The sequence below is a fragment of the Babylonia areolata genome, chromosome 2 (genome assembly GCF_041734735.1).
Source record: "Babylonia areolata isolate BAREFJ2019XMU chromosome 2, ASM4173473v1, whole genome shotgun sequence".
Classification (NCBI taxonomy): Eukaryota; Metazoa; Mollusca; class Gastropoda; order Neogastropoda; family Buccinidae; genus Babylonia; species Babylonia areolata.
The window spans coordinates 26,608,485-26,627,618 of NC_134877.1; the positions used below are offsets into that span (position 1 = coordinate 26,608,485).

At 37.7% G+C, this 19,134-nt stretch overlaps 1 protein-coding gene across 2 annotated transcripts in view; it reads right to left on the reverse strand.

The window, feature by feature from the left end:
• Window positions 1-1,067: 1,067 nt before the first annotated feature.
• LOC143279372 (organic cation transporter protein-like) overlaps window positions 1,068-19,134 on the reverse strand; it is a 33,952-nt gene continuing 15,885 nt past the window's right edge. For both annotated transcript variants that reach the window (XM_076583398.1, XM_076583399.1), the window contains exons 9-11: window positions 11,139-11,320; window positions 10,188-10,339; window positions 1,068-1,902 (exon numbers count right to left, since the gene is read on the reverse strand). In XM_076583398.1, coding sequence (XP_076439513.1) covers window positions 1,797-1,902; window positions 10,188-10,339; window positions 11,139-11,320 — 440 coding nt within the window. In that variant the 3' untranslated portion in view covers window positions 1,068-1,796. The remainder of the gene's footprint in view (window positions 1,903-10,187; window positions 10,340-11,138; window positions 11,321-19,134) is intronic.

A 19,134-nucleotide genomic window follows, 5' to 3' on the forward strand; every position in this document is an offset into this window, starting at 1 on the left:
TAAATTGTCTACAACAAATGAATAATTAGACTGCCTGACAGTTCAAGACAAATTGTTAAGATGTCACCAGCCAGTCAGCACCAGTGACTTATTAAACACATGGGGGGAAAACGCAAATTCCTGGACAAAAACCCCTGATCTGAATCATATATAGATAGTTTGTGAGAACGTGCTGGAGAAAAGATGCCGAGGAAACTGATCATTTCTATTTTCACAATCCTTTGTGCCATGTCCCTATCATTTTGTGTATGATATCTATGAACAACCATGTGAATAAACATTAATACTTTCCTTCAATCTATGGTTTGTCACATTAAACACAACACACACACTCCGCATGAGGTTTCATATGGCCAAATATTCTTTTATGTGGAATATTTACTGAAATTTAATCATTTAAAAAAATATCGTTCAGCTTATGACTTAAAAAGAAATGCCTGATTTAAACAAGGTAGTGTGTGTGTGTGTGTGTGTGTGTGTGTGTGTACGTGTATGCCGAACTTGGATGTGCAATTTGCGTCTGCGCTGTTCATTGTGTCTGACATTCAGTGCAGTGATGCAAGACCCCACCACGCAAGTGCATAGGTTATATTTTGATAGCATGTTTGTTTTTTTACGGATTATTGCAATTTAAGTTATTGAGGTGTGTGTGGGTGTAGGGGGTGGGGTGGGGCGTGGGGGGTGGTAGAAGGAGGGGGGTGGGTGGCTGGTGGGGGAGTGAGTGCTCTTGTATGTCTTTTTCTGTCTGCTGTTTATTTGTATGTTGCTTGCCTGTTTGTCAATATGTCTGCTTCTCTTCTCTCTCTATGTTCTTTCTGTGTCTGACTGGTGTAGTTACACACACACACACACTCACGCACACGCACACACACACACTCTCTCTCACTCATACACACACACACACACACACACACACACACACACAGATTTACAGCAACCAGCGAAGTCAGTTACACGTTTACCCAGTGGCGAAGTTCCCTTTCACCACTGCAGGCATTCACCGACCCATGAACACAAGATGCCGAGCCATGTACTGATAGTTCAACACACGCGTACACCCGTCTGTCAAGTCATGCTAAAATGAACTTTATTGAGGGTACATAGCCTTTTTGCATCCTGCCCTCAGAAAATAAGAGAACAAGAGAGGCAAGGCCTTCAAGACTCACTTGTGATACACTTTAAAAAAAATCTAACCGTTAAAATGTGTTCTGTATTTGTTATTATAAAGCTTTGGGTTAAAAGAAAAAGAAAAAAAAAGTCCTAACGGCAGATTCGAACTGAAACAGCAGACACGGTACTGACCATTAATAGAACAGCGTTTGTTTCCCACATGGTAACCAAGTTACGACACCAATTTTCTATTTAAAAAAAATCAAATTCAAGTATCTGGTCTTCTGATGTGTGAAAATCCTAATTAGTCATCTCAATGTGCATAAAATGTTTGTTTACGCAGAAAAAGAAAAGGAAAAAAAGGAGAAGCTTCAAATGTTCTTTCACTCTTCGTTTGTCTTTTTGTTGTTCATGTAACCTAAGCCTGTGGCCTTTCGAATCTAGCGGTCTCATGTGGCGATGCCAATAATTGTGCTTCTAAAACATCCTGGACACCAAAATCACGTCTTTTAACCACGTGGATGTGTTTAAAACGGTACTTGTAAGACAGAAAAATCAAGAAAACTACAAAATTATGCCATATATTGGTTAAATCAGATATTTTTTAGAGCTACAGAGACAAACAAAAGGATAGACAGGAAGTTAAAAACTATTCTAGGCATGTTTGGAAGTGGTGGGGGCACAATTCAAACTGATGTGGTTTCTGGTAAAAGAGAACTTTGGCACGGCTCTTTCTCCTCAAGTTCTTCATTCACGTTCATCTCTTTTTCTTCTTTCTTCTCATGGGGGTTTCTGTGGAGAAGATTGAAAACAAAATTCAGAGGAAGATGCATGAAACCCCTCTTCACAAAAAAAAAAAAAAAAAAAAAAATCCCTAAAGAACACTCACATATACATTTGTCCTCATGTGCAAGCATGCATATTATATATTAATTGGAAACAGATATCTTAGTGTTTTCTTGAAAAAAGTACACATTTTCAGATTATATTGTGACATACATAACCTCTTTGAAGACTACAAGAATGTTAGTACTGTTGCGGTACTTCACAGTAACTGAAAATGAGGTCTTTGTAACTGTTAATGGTTTGAAGCCCAAATCAGTTAGCTGTGATTTCGTCAGAACACATATCGGTTCAAGCAAATAATGAAAAAGTATTCAATGGAAAAACATGTGATCAAAATATTCAAATTTCTCGCGATCTATGATCAACATTTAGAAATATTTCCAGTTTCATCAATAAAATACTGTAGAAAACTGTCATTTGTCAATATGAATTCTTGAATGACATAAACAAGTGAATCAAATTTGTTATTTGTGTTGATGCATGAAGCGGGCATTTCTGCGTACAGAAAGGGACATAGCACGGAAACGGCCTTATTACGTGTGGTCAATGACCTGTTGCTAGCATCTGATGCAGGCAAGGTATCCATTCTGTCACTGCTGGACCTTTCTGCAGCATTTGACACGATAGACCATGACATTATGGTCAGAAGGTTGTGTGCTGTGTTCGGACTCAATGGTACTGTTTTGAAATGGTTTCATTCCTACTTATCAGGTCGCACACACCCTGTCCTTATAAATGGAAACCAGTCTGTTCCGTCTGTGCTCAGATATGGGGTACCACAAGGTTCCGTCCTGGGACCTGTTCTCTTTACAATGTACACACAACGTCTAAGTTTGATCATCCAACAGTCTGTACTTCACTATCACCTGTTTGCTGACGATTCTCAACCGCATGATTCTACTATTCCATCTGAAATTCCATGTTTAGCTTCTAAATTTAAAACTGGTATAGAAAATGTAGCAAAGTGGATGAAACAAAACAAACTAAAAATGAATGACAACAAAAGAGAACTCATGTTGACTGATTATAAAAATAAGCTCAAGCAGATAAATACAACGTCTATCATTTGTTCTGGCATAGAAATTTCTTTTTCTAGTTCTGTCCACAATCTTTTTTTTTTTTTCCTTTTTTTCTCTTTTTTTAAGGGTGAGCTTATATCGTGCTCTTTCATGTGTCACAAACAACAAACGCAATGGCGAAAATACACACAATATCTGATAATGAAAAGAAAGTTGAAGTGCAAGGCAAAACTAAACAAAACAAGTAACCAAAAAAAAATTACTTCTATCACTACAACTACCACTGATAACGACAACAACAATGATAATATTGATAATGATAACAACAGCAATGATAATGCACTGAAAAGTAAATATCGCTTACAGCGTAATGTAATTGGAGAGGGGAGAGAGAGAGAGAGAGAGAGAGAGAGTGTGTGTGTGTATGTGTCAGAGAGAGAGAGAGAGAGAGTGTGTGTGTGTGTGTGTGTGACAGAGAGAGAGAGAGAGAGAGTACAAAGTGAACCCGGGGCCATTCATCAAAATAAATTTTTTTTATATCACTACAGAGAATATTTCACGCTGCTGTGACCTACATTTTCCTTTTTTCTTACCATTCTGCTGTCCACCGGGCTTGTGAGATACAGACACCTGCAGTGTTGGATTTTAAAAAAACAACAACAACCCCAAAACCCAAACAAAAAACAGAAAAAAAAGATAAAAAATCACAAAACTCTCAGTGCTGCATGAGTTAAGTGTGCAATACTCGATTGTATCGTCTTTCTCTCTCCACCCCCCCCCCACCCCCGCTCTCCCCCCCCCCGCGCCCCCGACCCCCAACCTCCGTTCTCTCCCCGTCTGTATCTCGTTGTCTTTCTCAGTCTGTGTCTCTGTCTGAGCTCGAACATGAACAAAAAAAACCCCACAGAATAACGTATCATAAGCATGGTAAAAGGGTTCGAACCTAAATCCGACCATTCATCAATCAGCCCGTAACGTGACACTAATCGATGTACCACGTCAGTTGAGAGGGTGCGTCCGAGAACGACGATGGGAAAGGATGGAAAGAAGTTCGCTGCGTTGCCGTACTTGGCAACCATTCTGAAGATTAACGGCTTCATAAACCATCACCGTTATCGTCATCCATCAGTGTCATAAACTCTTGGGATCGCAGAAGGGGAGATGATAGGGGTGTAGGTGAGGATGGGTGGGTGGGGGGTGGGGTAAGGGATAAGAAGGAGGAGGGTTAGTAGTGGAGAGGGTGAGATGAAGAAAGGGGAACAATGTACAAAGATGTATTGCCTGTTGTTGTTCCCCCCCCCCGCCCCCTCCCCACGGTCTTGTGCTACGGTTTGCGTTGATCAGTGAGGAGATTTTCTTTCTTTTTTTATTTTTCTCCCCCCCCCCCCTTTTTTTTTTTTGTCCCCTTCTTACTTTTTGCTGCCTGTCACTCGCTTCTTCTCTCATTGTTTTCTGTGTACTTTAATTTCTTTCTTTAAATTTTTTTTTAAATTTCAATTCTGATTACACACATATATATTGAACATAAGTACTTAGATACATCAATTAAATACATAAATAGGAAAAGAAAGAGTACATGATAAATGAAACATAAGGCATGACGACGTACATAATAGTGAAAATAGGAACTGCAACTCAAGTATATGTCATTTGAATATATCCTCAAAAAACAAAAACTAAACAACAACAAAACCACACACACCAACAACCCCCCCCCCTCCACCCTCCCCCCAAAAACAACAACAACAACAACAAAAAAGACACAAACAAACAAACAAAACATACCATTCCACCCGAAGTAAATAATTTCCATATAACATTACACAATGCTTAATTTCTTCACCCCAAAACAAAACATTTGAAACAAGAGAGGCAAGGCCTTCAAGACTCACTTGTGATACACTTTAAAAAAAAAAAAAATCTAATCGTTAAAATGTGTTCTGTATTTGTTATTATAAAGCTTCGCGTTAAAAAAGAAAAGAAAAAAAAAGTCCTAACCAGATTTGAACCCGCGTGTTCGGGTGAGAAAAAACTGCCTTATCCTTACACTATCGTGGCTCCTTAACTGACGTTCTAAAATTTAACATTTTAACATACTTTTTTAAAGGGCGATAAATCAATTGCGGTATTCGCAGTGAGAACGCTGTTTAAATCATATTATTTTTGTGTATCTTGGGCATTAAAAAAATCTTTAAGGGCAATAAAAAAAATTCTTTTTAATGGCTATCGCTGCAATCACACTGCAATATTTAGCCATTTTCACTAGATTTAGATAGATGTACAAGTTTAGTTACACCCGCCGGGAATGTAGTACGACACGGTCGATTCAATTTCTCTTTTATGTTCATGGTAGTTTTATAGTTTTAAAGTTGATAGGAAACTTTAATATTTTGTTAAACTAAAAGCATGTAGAGCCAAGTACAAGTACTTCTAAACGTCGCAAGAAGTGAATAGGACTTCATTTTGAGAAAAGTCAAGACTGGAAATTTTTTCGTTTCAGCGTGATCAACTCGCATGGTTTACAATTTTTAACTGTGAATTCCGACTGATTCTGTGGATATTTTTATGACAGTTTGGGGCATAATCCAGTAACTTTCCATCACATGTTATCATGTATTGTCCATTGAATATAGGATTGAACGGGCAGGTCAACAACTTGAAACAAAATGGCGTCGTTCGCGTTCGCGAAGAATATGAGCACACGCTTTGAATGTGTATAAATATGTGTATGCAACTGATTTTTGCCCATGACCTTCAGGGCTCAGCCAATAGATCTATAAAGTCCACTCATCATATTGATTTTAGTATTTTCCGAAAAAGACCACTTGGGCGAATGAACATAGTGAAAGCCCTGTACACTGAGAGTAAAACACACAAGCTTTTTATGTACTGAGCATAATTTCAAAATGCAATGTTTAAGATGAGAAAGATCAGTTTAAAGCAAATTAAGTCCCTTAGCATTAATTACGGAGTAATTTCCCTTTTTAACTTTCTGCACCAAAACGTTTGCAAAATAAATAAAACTTCCATGCTTAGCAAAAGAGGTTCCTGTTTGAACAAAAAATGACAATAATGACTGCTCTTGTTGTTGTGTCAGAATATCAGATCAAAGTGCCAAGTTTAGAGAATACAAAAAATATAACAGTAAATGCAGTTTGCATATAATTAGGCTTCATTTTTTATTTTTTTGTGCCCATCCCAGGGGTGCAATATTGTTTTAAACAAGATGACTGGAAAGAAGTGAAATTTTCCTATTTTTATGCCTAATTTGGTGTCAACTGACAAAGTATTTGCAGAGAAAATGTCAATGTTAAAGTTTACCACGGACACACAGACACACACACACACAGACAACCGAACACTGGGTTAAAACATAGACTCACTTTGTTTACACAAGTGAGTCAAAAAGCATCATGGAGATTTACATGTTTGAGTATCTTAACTGTTAATAAGCGTCTCATATATTGTTTTCAAGCAAAGGTAAATATGGTAGCCATTTTCTCTTGAAACTGTGTATTTTACATGTGATCATTGCATTATATTCTTCTATTTTGTATCTTGAGGTGATATAATTTTGAAATGAGTGAATATTTGGTAGACATTTATTTAATTTACATTTATATATATACATCTTCCCCAGGAGGATTATCAAATCAAGAACTTGGTCATTAACTATATCCATATGGAAACCAAAAAGTATTATATGCTTGTTAAACTTTAAATTTGCACACATTGTACATTTTGTTTTGAGTAAATCTGCTAAATTTATCCAAAAAATTTTTTAGAGTGATCGCATCGCCAGGAAAAATGCTCAATACCATCTTTAGCTTCTAAGCAAAAGTCACAATTATTACTGTTTACTGTTCCCATTTCTTTTAAAATTACATTTGTTCCGATGATTCTGTGTATTGTGCGAAGTTGTAGCCATTTCAATTTTATTTCTTCTATTTTATGAATTTTAATAAAAACCTTTTCCCAACATATATTTGTTCCCATTTTCTCAGACCATTTGTAACAAGCATTTGGAATTATATTATCAGATGTCAAAACATCGTAGTTTGCACGTGATCCCTTAGATACTGAGTAGATTACTTTTAATGCCCATGGTATATCCTGTGTACTTTGGTTTGTTAGCATACTAAGTTCTATCCGCTGACAATAATTCTTAATTGCTTTCAAACAACCGTTGTAAGCCAAGAAATGTACATTATTTCATATCTTCTGGTGAAGTCATTTTGGGTAAGAAATCTTCCATTGTTGTCTAGAAAATGTGAAACACAATAAACCCCTTTATCAATCCAGGTTTTATAATTTATCGTTATAGAAAACTGGTTCTGACTGAAGATATATTATTGATTTGGGCTTCCACTGACATGAAAATTCCCTATATGCCATAAAAGTGTGTTTCCAAAATAAATTAGTGTTACTTTTAAGCAGTGCATAAACAGTTCCATATTTTTCTATTTCATTTAGAAATGGAAACATTTCCATTGCAATGTTTTTCCATTTGTGTTTTGTAGTTCTAAACTTTCTTAACCAAGTTAATTTCAGTGCTTCAATATATTTTCTTATATCTGTAATGTTTAAACCTCCTTTCTTGATACATTTTATTGCTGTCTTTCTACTTATCTTGTCTCGTTTGCTATCCCATACGAACTGAAAACACATTTTCTGACAATTATTTATATAATTATCTGGAGGATTCGGAATTCGGAAGAAATGTTTCTTTTTACCCATATCTTAAATAGGGCCTTCATTTCAGATAATTTCTCTGCATAATTAATATTTTTGCAGTCTTTGATATCATTTATAAACCATATTCCCAGTATCTTAAATTTATATGGGTTCCATTTAATGTTTAAATGCTGCATATGTTTTATTTTTAAATTCTTTTTATTTTCTAGCAATATAGCTTGTGTTTTTGTGCATTCATGAACAGGCCTGAAAACGTACCAAACTCTTCTACTTGATGAATAGATCTTTCAAAAGATTTAGCATCCCCAATATTCATCAGCTGTGCATCATCAGCGAATTGACATATTTTATATTATCATCAATGTTTATATCTTTTATTTCTTCATCTTCCCTGATCATAATTGCTAATATTTCTACACATAATATAAACAGATATGGAGAAAGTGGATCACTTTGTCTACAGCCCCTTTCGATAAGGAACCATTCTGAAGTTTGACCATTGACTATTACAGTCGATTTTATGTTTTTATAAAAGGTTTGTATCCATCCACATATACTATCACCAAAACCATATGCTCTCAAAGTTTTAAACAAGAAATTCCAATCCAGCGAGTCGAAGGCTTTTTCAAAGTTTAAGCATAGTAAAAGTCCAGGTAGATGTCTTGATTCTAAATAAGTGATTAAGTCATAAATTAGTCTTATATTATTTGTATGTGTATGTAAGCCAACATGTGTGTGTGTGTGTGTGTGTGTGTGTGTGTGTGTGTGTGTGTGTGTTAAGTTTTTGTGTAGTGTGTGTGTGTGTGTGTGTGTGTGTGTGTGTGTGTGCGTGCGCGCGCGCGCGCGCGCGCACCCGCGCCCGCCGTGTCTGTCCGCAATCTTGGTTTTTACCTCGATTCATCCCTCACGATGGAAACTCATTTGAACCACCTGTGTAAAGTTCTTTACTTTAAGCTTCGTAAGATTAGTAAAATCCGCCCCTTCCTGTCTGTTGATGCCGCCAACAAACTTGCTGTTGCCTTCATTTTATCCCGCCTAGATTCTTGTGATTCTGTCTTAGCTGGCCTTCCCAGTGATAAACTCTACAAGCTCCAGAAAATACAGAACAGTGCAGCTCGACTCGTCCTTTAAAAGTCGAGGAGAGACAGTGCTACTGCTCTCCTGCGGACTCTTCATTGGTTGCCTGTTCAAGCCAGAATTGAATATAAAGTTGCCTGTCTATGCTTTCAGTGCCTGAATTTTGATACCACACCCTCATATCTTTCTGAGCTTGTTAACCTGTACTTGCCAAACAGAACATTGAGATCTCTTGATTCCTCCCAGCTAACTGTTCCCCGATACTTCCTTAACTCCTGTGGAAAGAGGTCATTTTCCGTCTTCGGCCCAACACCTTGGAATTCTCTGTCTATTGCTCTCAAACAAACAACTAATCTATCTACCTTTAAAGCAAATCTTAAAACTTATCTCTTTAAAAAATACTTGTCATAACTCAAATAGTGCTGTTGTCCCAGGCCCATGGCAATGTGAGTGTGTGTGATGGGAGAGTAGAGAGAATCAGGGTGAGTAGATGGATGGTGGTGGTGTGGTTCGAAAGGGAGAATTACCCGATTTTTACCCCTTTTACCTTTTCTATCCAAAATTTTATTTTACAATCTTTACAAAATATGTGGCATGCAGATTACAGTTATGTTCCTTTTTACATGCATGTATTTTAAGCAAAAATTGCTGTCATCTCAGCCGTTTAATCATGTGTGTGTGTGTGTGTGTGCGTGTGTTAGCGTGAGTGCTGGAGTTTAACAGTTGCAGTATTGATAGAATTTTACTTTGTGAGTTTTATGCATTGTGCTTTTATAATATCAATGATTCTGTTTTATGTTTCTACTACTTTTTATATGCTTTCTTGTTTCACTTTAGGTACTGGATTGTAAAGCGCTTAGAGCTTGCTTATGATTGTATTATAGCACTATATGAAAATAAAATATATTATTATTATTAAATTTACCTTTTTATTGCCATAATACTTCCATACCTTGGGAAAGGATTAGAATACCATTGCTAGTTCCTGGCATCAGCCATCCTTGAATGTCAACCATGCACCACCCCTCCCAAATAAACACTGGCGTTTACCGTTCGATGAAGTATATAGTTGTCGATAATATCCAGTTCCAATACAGGACCAACAGATGGTGCATTCTCTTATTCTATTCTATTTTTCAATTTAACACAGTTTCAAACGTGCTGTCACACGTGAGACTTGAAAACAACCACATTTTGTAACAATCAGTTGATTCATGACATATTTATCTCACGAAACCTGCAAAATGATCACCTACTACTTCTCAGATGATGTGTGTCAATGTTGTTGTTTTTTGTGTGTGTGTAGAAATGACTGTTTTGTTTTGCAAACTGGAAACATTATTACTTGCATTGTTCTTAGTTTAGAATAGTAAATTGAAATAATGTCTATTGTTCCATAAATAGCATCATCAAGTTTGATTTATATAGCATGGGACTTACTTCACCAAGTTGACGGCATCTACCAGTGTGTCTGGCAGCGTACGGTTCAAGGTTTCCGGCAAGTAAAGTGCCGACAGTCCAGCCAGAAGAGCAAGTCCCCCAAAGATAACCAGCGGCAAAGCACGGCCAAACCGTCCTCCGACATACAGGGCCTGGAGAGATGCCGAATGTTTCAGGTTGGGGGAAATGAGATAAGATAACAGTGAATGAAACGCGTAGCAGTCACATCTTAACTTTTCTGAGGGAATTGCAAATGCATAAAACTGAGGACAGAAGACGACTCACAAAGAAATCGTATGCACCTACTAATTTGTGATGTTATGAGTCAGTATCTGAACTGCCTCGGAACATAATTTAATGTAAAAAGATTATGACTGATGTGCAACACCATCAGGCCAGTGTATTTAACAGCTACAACAACAATAATAATAACTATAAGAAAACATTAAAAAAAATAAATGTGCAGAGACAAATCGAATCACTTTCACACCCAACTTTCAAAAATAGGTATTCATGATAACTCGGAAACAAAGGGACTGAAGACAAAACTTATAAATGAATACACGTAGACAAAACGCCAAAATGGAGTAGGGGTGAAAAGGTGGGGAGTTATTTTGGAAAGCGGTAGGTTTTAATACCAGAATTCCCTGTCATTGTGTTTGTGAAGATTTTGTAGTTTGGGAAACCACGCTGAGGGGCCAGTCAACGAACAGGTACATTGCGTCTTTTCATTCATTCATTTATTCCATTCGTTCATTTTTCTAAATTGTTCGTTTATTTGTTAATTTGCTTTACATACCTGTTTGTGTAAACATGTAATTAATTAGGACCTTACATAGAATGACATTTTAAATCATGCAGAAAGCCTGCACTCTGTGACACAAGATTACTAATTTACAGTCTTTACATGCAGTGATATCACAAGTTGTGTTAACCAATCACAGTACCTACCAGGTCTGCTACATAGGGTGACACAATACTGCCAATTCTTCCAAACCCCGAGCTGCAGCCCATACCAAAGTTACGGATAACTGTGGGGAAGATCTCAGCAGTGATGAGATATATAGCTGTGAAGGACCCAGAAATTCCCAGCTTTCCCAGCATGGCCAGAGCTGTTGTGATCCACTGTAACTCTGTGAAAATAAGGAGGATTCTTTCAGTGTGAGAGAGACACAGAGAGAGGGAGAATTGAATTGAACTGAATACATTTTATTTTCTGATGGTAATATTGTAAGCAAGACACTGCTTTTTTTTCATCCAGTGCTTGAAGGGGAAACAGAAATGAAACAAAGGGGGAAATTTATTTAATCAATACAGCGTGCACATTATAATCACCATTACATAAATGGTAATTTGGCATTTACAACAATACTTAGGTAGATGAGAATGAAGAGGAGAAAATTTAAGGGGGGTAGAGCGAGAGAAAGTGACACAGAGAGAGAGACACCGGAGAGGGGAGAAAGAGAGAGAGAGAGAGAGAGAGAGAGAGAGAGAGAGAGAGAGAGAGAGAGAGAGTACTAGACATGAAAATTAACATATGTTAGATAAGGATTAAGCAATAAGAAACTGAATTTGAATAAGCACGCATGTGTTGCAAAAACAAAAACAAAAAAACAAACAAACAAACAAAAAAACAAACCAGTAATAAGAATAACGCCATTTAAACAGGGAGAGAAAGATACACACAGACCGAGAGAGAGATACAATGACAATGACAAGGTTATTATCATCAAATTAGCATTATAACGCCCTTCAGACAAGGGGATGAGAAAGAACAAGACACAGCTGAGAACACATCTTAAATAATTTGAATGATCATTTAAACTACACACGCATGTAAGATTTCAATCAAACATAAATTAAGTCACGCACGCTCAGACTCGCGCAACGTTTCGAGCGCCAAGGCGCAGCCATCCCTATCCAACCCCCTTCCCCCTCCTCAAGTTCACACACACACACACACACATACACACACACACACACACACACACCAACTCTGTCCTCTTTCAAAGGAAAACTTAAAACCCACCTGTTCAAAATGGCCTTTGGATGTGACAAAGCATAGTCCTTTGTCTGTCTCATCCCACCCTTTACACTTCCCTTATGTCCCTCACCCTCCATTGAAGTCTTCCTCTAGTGCGTGCTTGTGGGTTGTGTGTGACTTTTTTATTTCTGTAAAACCTTTCCTCCCCTTTCTGCAGGTCTCAGACAAAGCAGTACTGATACTCAATTTTTGTTATAAAAATGATTCCATCCATCCGAGTTTATTACCTTAACATCTTCCTCCAAACTGATCCACTTTTTCCCTGCTTGCCAAGTGTCTCTCCCTTCTAAATACACCAATATTTGTCTTGTCAAAGTAAACTGCCAAGCACAGTCTGTCTGATTCCCTTTTTAAATACTTCAGTCGTCCAACAACGAAATCAGACAATGAAATATTACCTTCAGAGAATATCAAGAAAATATTTGTATAGCACCAGGAACAAAGTGGATACTATGTTAGACTGATCTGGACAGTCAATAGCTAATTTATCAATAAAAAAACAGAAAACAACTGAGGCCTTAGTTGGCAACCTTGTTGAAATAATCAGAATAGCAACATTTATCATTTGCACAAGCCAGCACATTATCATAAACACCTCTTAGCGCGTACCAGAGTTGACCTTTAACACCGTTTCCCTCAAAATCGCTGAAAGCACATTTCTTTTCACTGAGTCAAAAGCCTTTCTGAAATCAACAAAAGCTACAGGAAATTTTGGTTTTTGCTTGAAACATACAATGCATATTTTAAAAAAAAGAAAGAAAAAAAGTGGGACCATTACTGAATAGTGGTGTTATTATTTATGATTTTTTTTTTTTTTAAATTTTTTTTTTTATATTACATGTATGTAAACTGACCTGATTGTTTGCGAAAATTGTTCCAGGTCGTAAAATGTTTGTCTCAGTTTTGTTAATCTTATTTGATCGAATCAATTTGTCTTTGTGCGTTATAAATGGTTACATTATTTTCCTTCTTAAACGTAAGTTTTTTTTTCTATTTTTTCTTAATGTGACCAAGCACGCTATGCTTGCTCCAACACTATTCACGCACAAGCCAGAGCAGACGACGTTTTCCCTCCTAACCCTTGCACAGAATATGTGACGTCACTCTGCTTACATCATTTTGTCCTGGCCAGACCACCTGCTGACTGCTCGACCAGTGTCGCGTCGCGATACGTCATTGGCTGAGAGCAAACTTGTGTTTCTGTTCCACAGTATTTAATTAATAGCTCTTTTGTCAGATCAGTAAACTACAAGTATTATATACTGGCAGTATCGTCGCAGTTCCATCTTTAAGTCTGTTCCATTTATGTTAGCCTACGTGAAACTGATTTAACGCAGTTTGTAATTTTCAGCGACGAGCTCGTTAAAACTGACCCTGTTCAGGTGACTTAAATTAAGATTATAAATTCATCTTAAATAATCAACACTTCATTTTACACTCATTATAAAGTAGGCGTTGAGCTCTTTCTTTTGCAACTTATCCGATGCAAATCGGTTCAGTAATCATCTAGAAATCTGTCACTGAACACCTTGTAACAAGCACAGTTCTCATCAGATTTCTTCAGATTAGTGACGATCTGGTTTGCAGCCCACGTGATTGTCTTTGTAGTTCGCCTAATTTGTATAAATTGGCCGAGCGGTGATGAGTGGTCACTTCCACACCCGAGCCAGCCGCGGTCAGCACCTGCTCTCTTTGTCTCTTGCCGTGTAGTGGTCAGTGTCGTTCCCACAACAGCAACATCTCGCTACGTATGGCTGTAAGTACTATTGTGTAGAATGTGTTGACTTGTGAAAGGTATCCTTCGACACAGTACTTGTGTTCATATAAGTATGTTCAGTTGTTGCTTTGTTCAGTTAATTCTTTGTTTAGTTACGGCTTTGACATGTTAGGCACAGCTCGGCTATGATTGATCTAGAAAATCGCCATGTCGTCATATGTCCGTAGAAGTATTCCATTTGATTCTTTTTACGTCAGTCAATGACGTCTCGGGACACAAGATAGTCTGTTCCAGAATGTTCTAGGGGATGACTCATTCTCTCTCATCTGCTGTCACTGAAGGTTAGGTTACTTATCCCCGCTTCAGCGGAGACGATTTAAATGTTGAGCGCAAGCTTAGCTATGCTCATATTTGGCTTTGATGCAACAGATAACTTGTGTAAGTTCATTCACCACTTAATGGTTAAGCCATGATGGTGCTTCACTTACTCTCTGGTCTATCAGGTTGCCAGTATTATATCTAAGCCACTGATTCTCCATCTTGTTTACTATTCAGGTATTATCTTACATGCTGATCTCGGTTGTACTGCAACAGTGTGCTCAGTACTCTTAAGATGTGTGTAGTATTCTGTTGAGGTGATTACAAGATAGTGTTTGATTAATATCAGTTATTGGTTAAAACGACCTGATATGTATCAGTCTGTTAATTGTAAGTTAGTTATCATGCTCTCTCCTATACGGCTTATTCCCGTATAGTGCTACATGATAAACTGATTCATTTGAGTCACTTTGACACGGTATGAGCTTTTCCTAATCTAAACTGTCAGTGTACATCTAGTCAATCAGCTTAGCCACAACCACTGTAACTGCACTGTTTAAATGTATTAGGAAAGTCTTTGGCTGTCATTGTTTGGTTTTCACATGTATGCATTATTTTTATGCTGTGGCTTAGTCCAGACCAAGCATTAGTCTTTCCAGCTCAGTTATTATGCTTTCTCCTATACAGCATACTCCGGTATAGTGCCACATGATGATTGATTCATTTGAGTCGCTTTAAATTTAATACAGCTGAAATAGTTTTCCATGAATTAGGTTGTTTGGTTACTTTACTAATTAAGTATAACCCTAGCCCTTTAGTTGCATGGTCTTGGGGACCAGGTGAAGAATAACAGACATGTTGCTTTTATGAGTTTACTGTGTATGTGTACTTGATAGTGAGTATATTTTATAAATTATATGTTAAATATTTTATGTACTAAGTTTGAGGTTTGATTTCCCATTTGGAGTTGGTAGGATGAGTTTGTTGTATTTTGATAATTATGTTGTTATTATTTACTATAAGGTATGTTAGTATTAATGTTACTTGACAAAGGGAGTGCATATAGTTGTTTTGGGCAAATACCAAACCCAGAGGTAGGCACAGCACTGTGTATGCTCCATGTTACCCACATCCATGAATGACTGACTTCCCACTTATGGTGCTTCTGGTGTTCATGTATTGTAGCATATGGTTTTTGTGTTTCGGTTTGGTTTTGGTTCCCTCCTTTATACTTTGTTGATGCAGGTACTCCACCAGTCTTGGTCTTTGCCTCATGTATGCTCATTGTTATACGTACATGCAACGTTGACATTGTATTTATGGCTTTTATTTGTTTGTGTCTTGCAGGCACTGTTTTCGTGTAATAGCTGTAGTAAATAAACAATTGAAAGGGCGTCCGCTTTCATATGCTCCTACCTGCACGAGAACCTGCTATCTTCTACTATTCCTCATTCCACTCCAACCATACCCTTATCCCCTGTCCTACTTATCCCTATCTCCACTCCACTCCAACCCTACCCTTACCCTGAGTCCATCACATTAAGATCTCTTGAGACGGCTGTTCTTCTGTATATCGAGCCATACAATCGTCAGAACAAAAATACGTTCTTCAACATTAAAATTGTCAACCACATGTCTGTCGACATCATTGCAACAATAAACATCCTTCCATTCAAACTCAACAGGTGAGTGCCATGAATCTGGTCTGTCACCAATAATCAGATCACGTCACTGTTTGTAAAACATATCTTCTGACAACATCACGTTAATCTATGACACTGTGGCCATGTAGAGAAATGTGAAATTTAACTGGTCACCATTAACATTGCTATGGCAACGTTCTTTGGCTAAAACACAGTTCAGCAAAAAACATGAATTCAGTAAAGATTTTCAAAAATCACTGGACTCATCTATCTTTTGAATTCCTTTGCACACCATTTAAACATAAAGATTTTCAAAAAAAATATTAACTCATCTATCCTTTGAATTCCTCTGCACGCAATTTAAACATGTATTCCCATCATCACCACCACCATCACCATCACAACACCATCATCGTCATCATTGTCATCATCAGAATATGAGGAGTAATTCATCGTTCATTCAGTTTTAGATTGTTTTGTTTACTTGCAGTGCATAGTGAGAAAGAAAGAGAGAGGGGGAGGCAGGGAGAGAGAGGGAGGGAGGGAGGGAGAGAGAGAGAGCGAGCGAGCGAGAGGGAGAGTTTCAGTTTTTCAAGAAGGCGTCACTGCATTAGGGCAAATAATCCATATACACCACCTCTGTTAGGAACATTCCTGACAGCAGCATAACCCAACACATTAGTTAGGCCTTGAGTGATGCTTGAGAGAGTATCAGTATCAGCATCAGTAGCTCAAGGAGGCGTCACTGCGTTCGGACAAATCCATATACGCTACACCACATCTGCCAAACAGATGCCTGACCAGCAGCGTAACCCAACGCGCTCAGAGAGAGAGAGACACACACAAAGAGAGACAAAGAGAGAGACAGAGTGTGTGTGTGTGTGTGTGTGTGTGTGTGTGTTCTGTCTCCAGAAAATTTATTTGTCATTTTTAGCTCCTGTTTATATCGTCTTTTAAGAGCCTGGTCGCTCTTCCAAACATTCCGACTTCAAATCCCTTCAGTTCACATTAAGTAAGCCTTTTCTCTTTGTTTGCATCATGAAGTAGATAATCTATTTTTGTTGTTGCATTGATGTCAAGTGCAGATTATTGATATTTTTGACATAGTAAGTGATTTTCTATCGCATCCGGTCGATCATATTTTTAGATCTGATCCCAACTGAGACAACAAATTGATTTGGCATGTAGATTTGTAAATTTCTGGGTTCTTCCAAAAGCTTAACCTTTCTTTGCTATCGTAATAGTATTTTAACACACAGTTTTTGAAGCCGTGTTCATTTTTATGTACTGTAGTATCAAAAGTCACGTCTTTTCCGTGGAAATAATTGTTATAATTTTCGGTGTACGACATCTTTGAAAAGCACAATGTGACGTCGCGCTCTTTCAATGTTTTTGGTGTGCGGTGGCACAACGGATCTGACTTTCATTATTTTCTGATGTTAGCATTTGTGTTTTGGAAACTAAGTATCTTTTTGTTTATGTTTCAGTTCTTCGCCGTTTCAGCTTACCTGCCATGCTATTGGGCTGCACATTCATCATTAAAGGAAACAGATCTGACCCATATTTGTCGTGTGGTGTGTATGGTTGGTGGTTGCTAATGACACTTTCTGCATGACCATCTGTTTAAAAGCGAATATGTGAAATACTTTTATTTGAGAACATATGTTTATTACTCTTGTTTAATCAAGTAATCCGTGTGTGTGGGGTGAGTGGGTGCGGGTGTGTGCCGATTATCTGGTTGCGGGTTTTCCGCAATTTATCTTTATTCTTATCTTATCTGTCTATTATAATCAATGTGCAGTATAGCAGGCTATGTTTATAATTATATTCAAATAATGTTTCTTAATTCTTTCTGTTTTTACATTAAGGATACTAGTTATTACCTGCAGTGTGTGGATGTATGTATGAAACGGTATATGTGATATTTTTTACTTTTGTATCTTCGTAATATTCGTAAAAGCTGTTGTTGACGTTTACAGTTATGGTCCCCATGTTGTGTACTTGTCTTTGTTGTGATAATGCACCTGACCAAATTTCTCCAGTTGGAGAAAAGTTATTCTTATCTTATCTTATCTTCTTTCGGGACTTGAGTCAGAAAAGACACCTCTCTCTCTCTCTCTCTCTCTCTCTCTATCTGTATATGTATATGTATATGTATATATATATATATATATATATATATATATGTGTGTGTGTGTGTGTGTGTGTGTGTGTGTGTACAGAGAGACAGACAGAGAGACACAGAGAGCAATAAATAATGGTGAATAATCTTGACCTATGGCCAGTATACAGATATACGATATTTCATTTTTGCTTTGACCTGCTTTGACGTTTGAGTGGCGTTCTCATTCTTAGCCCCCTACAGACAAGCACACCCAGGTTGTTCTGCTGCAGTCCCAGCGTCAGCAGTCAGTAGGCAACAATCAATGTCAGGTCACAAGGAGGCTACACTCCAGATGGAACACCAATGAGTCTCTTTGATGGTGCTCAGAAGCATCTGTTCTAATTCCCCACACAGAGAAACCACCTGCTACGCCTCCTGCTGACAACAGTAATCGCTTACTTGCAGAACAAGACTGAGTGAGTGTTCCCTGGAGTGGAGGCTGTCACCACGTCCCTCCAAATACAGTCCTCCATGAATCCTTTAGCACCAGAGACCTTTACAGGAACCCACCACAAGCATGGAAGTGGAGGGGAATTCGGAACTGAGGTCACCATGACAGCAGCGTGTGAAAGATTTTGAGATATATTTTCTTTTCTATATTTGATTATAGACGTGCTTTTGAATTGAATTGGGTTGAATTATACTTTCACATTTTGCTATCTAAATGTATGTATTTTAAATAATATGTGACCTCTAAGCATCGTGCATTTTACGCTGGAAACGTGAAATCCATTTTCCTCCGGCCTCGGATAAAATGGGCAATCATCGTTGAAACTGGTATCTTCTCAAACATATCCATTATTAATTACTCTAAGATCACTTATGAAGAAACGGAGTCTGATAAGGATGTCTGTAGATCATGTTTTTAATGCACAATCTAAGAATATTTCAGGAACAAGTGAAGACTAGATATAACAATTATATAAACTGTCTGTCTCAAGAGGTCACCAGAGAACATTTCGAATGGAGTACAAATAAAGAAATAAATATTTTTCCTGCGAATAAATGCACAGGCTCCACTGGAACATTTCTTCCAGAACGCTCCAGGTACAAAAATGCAA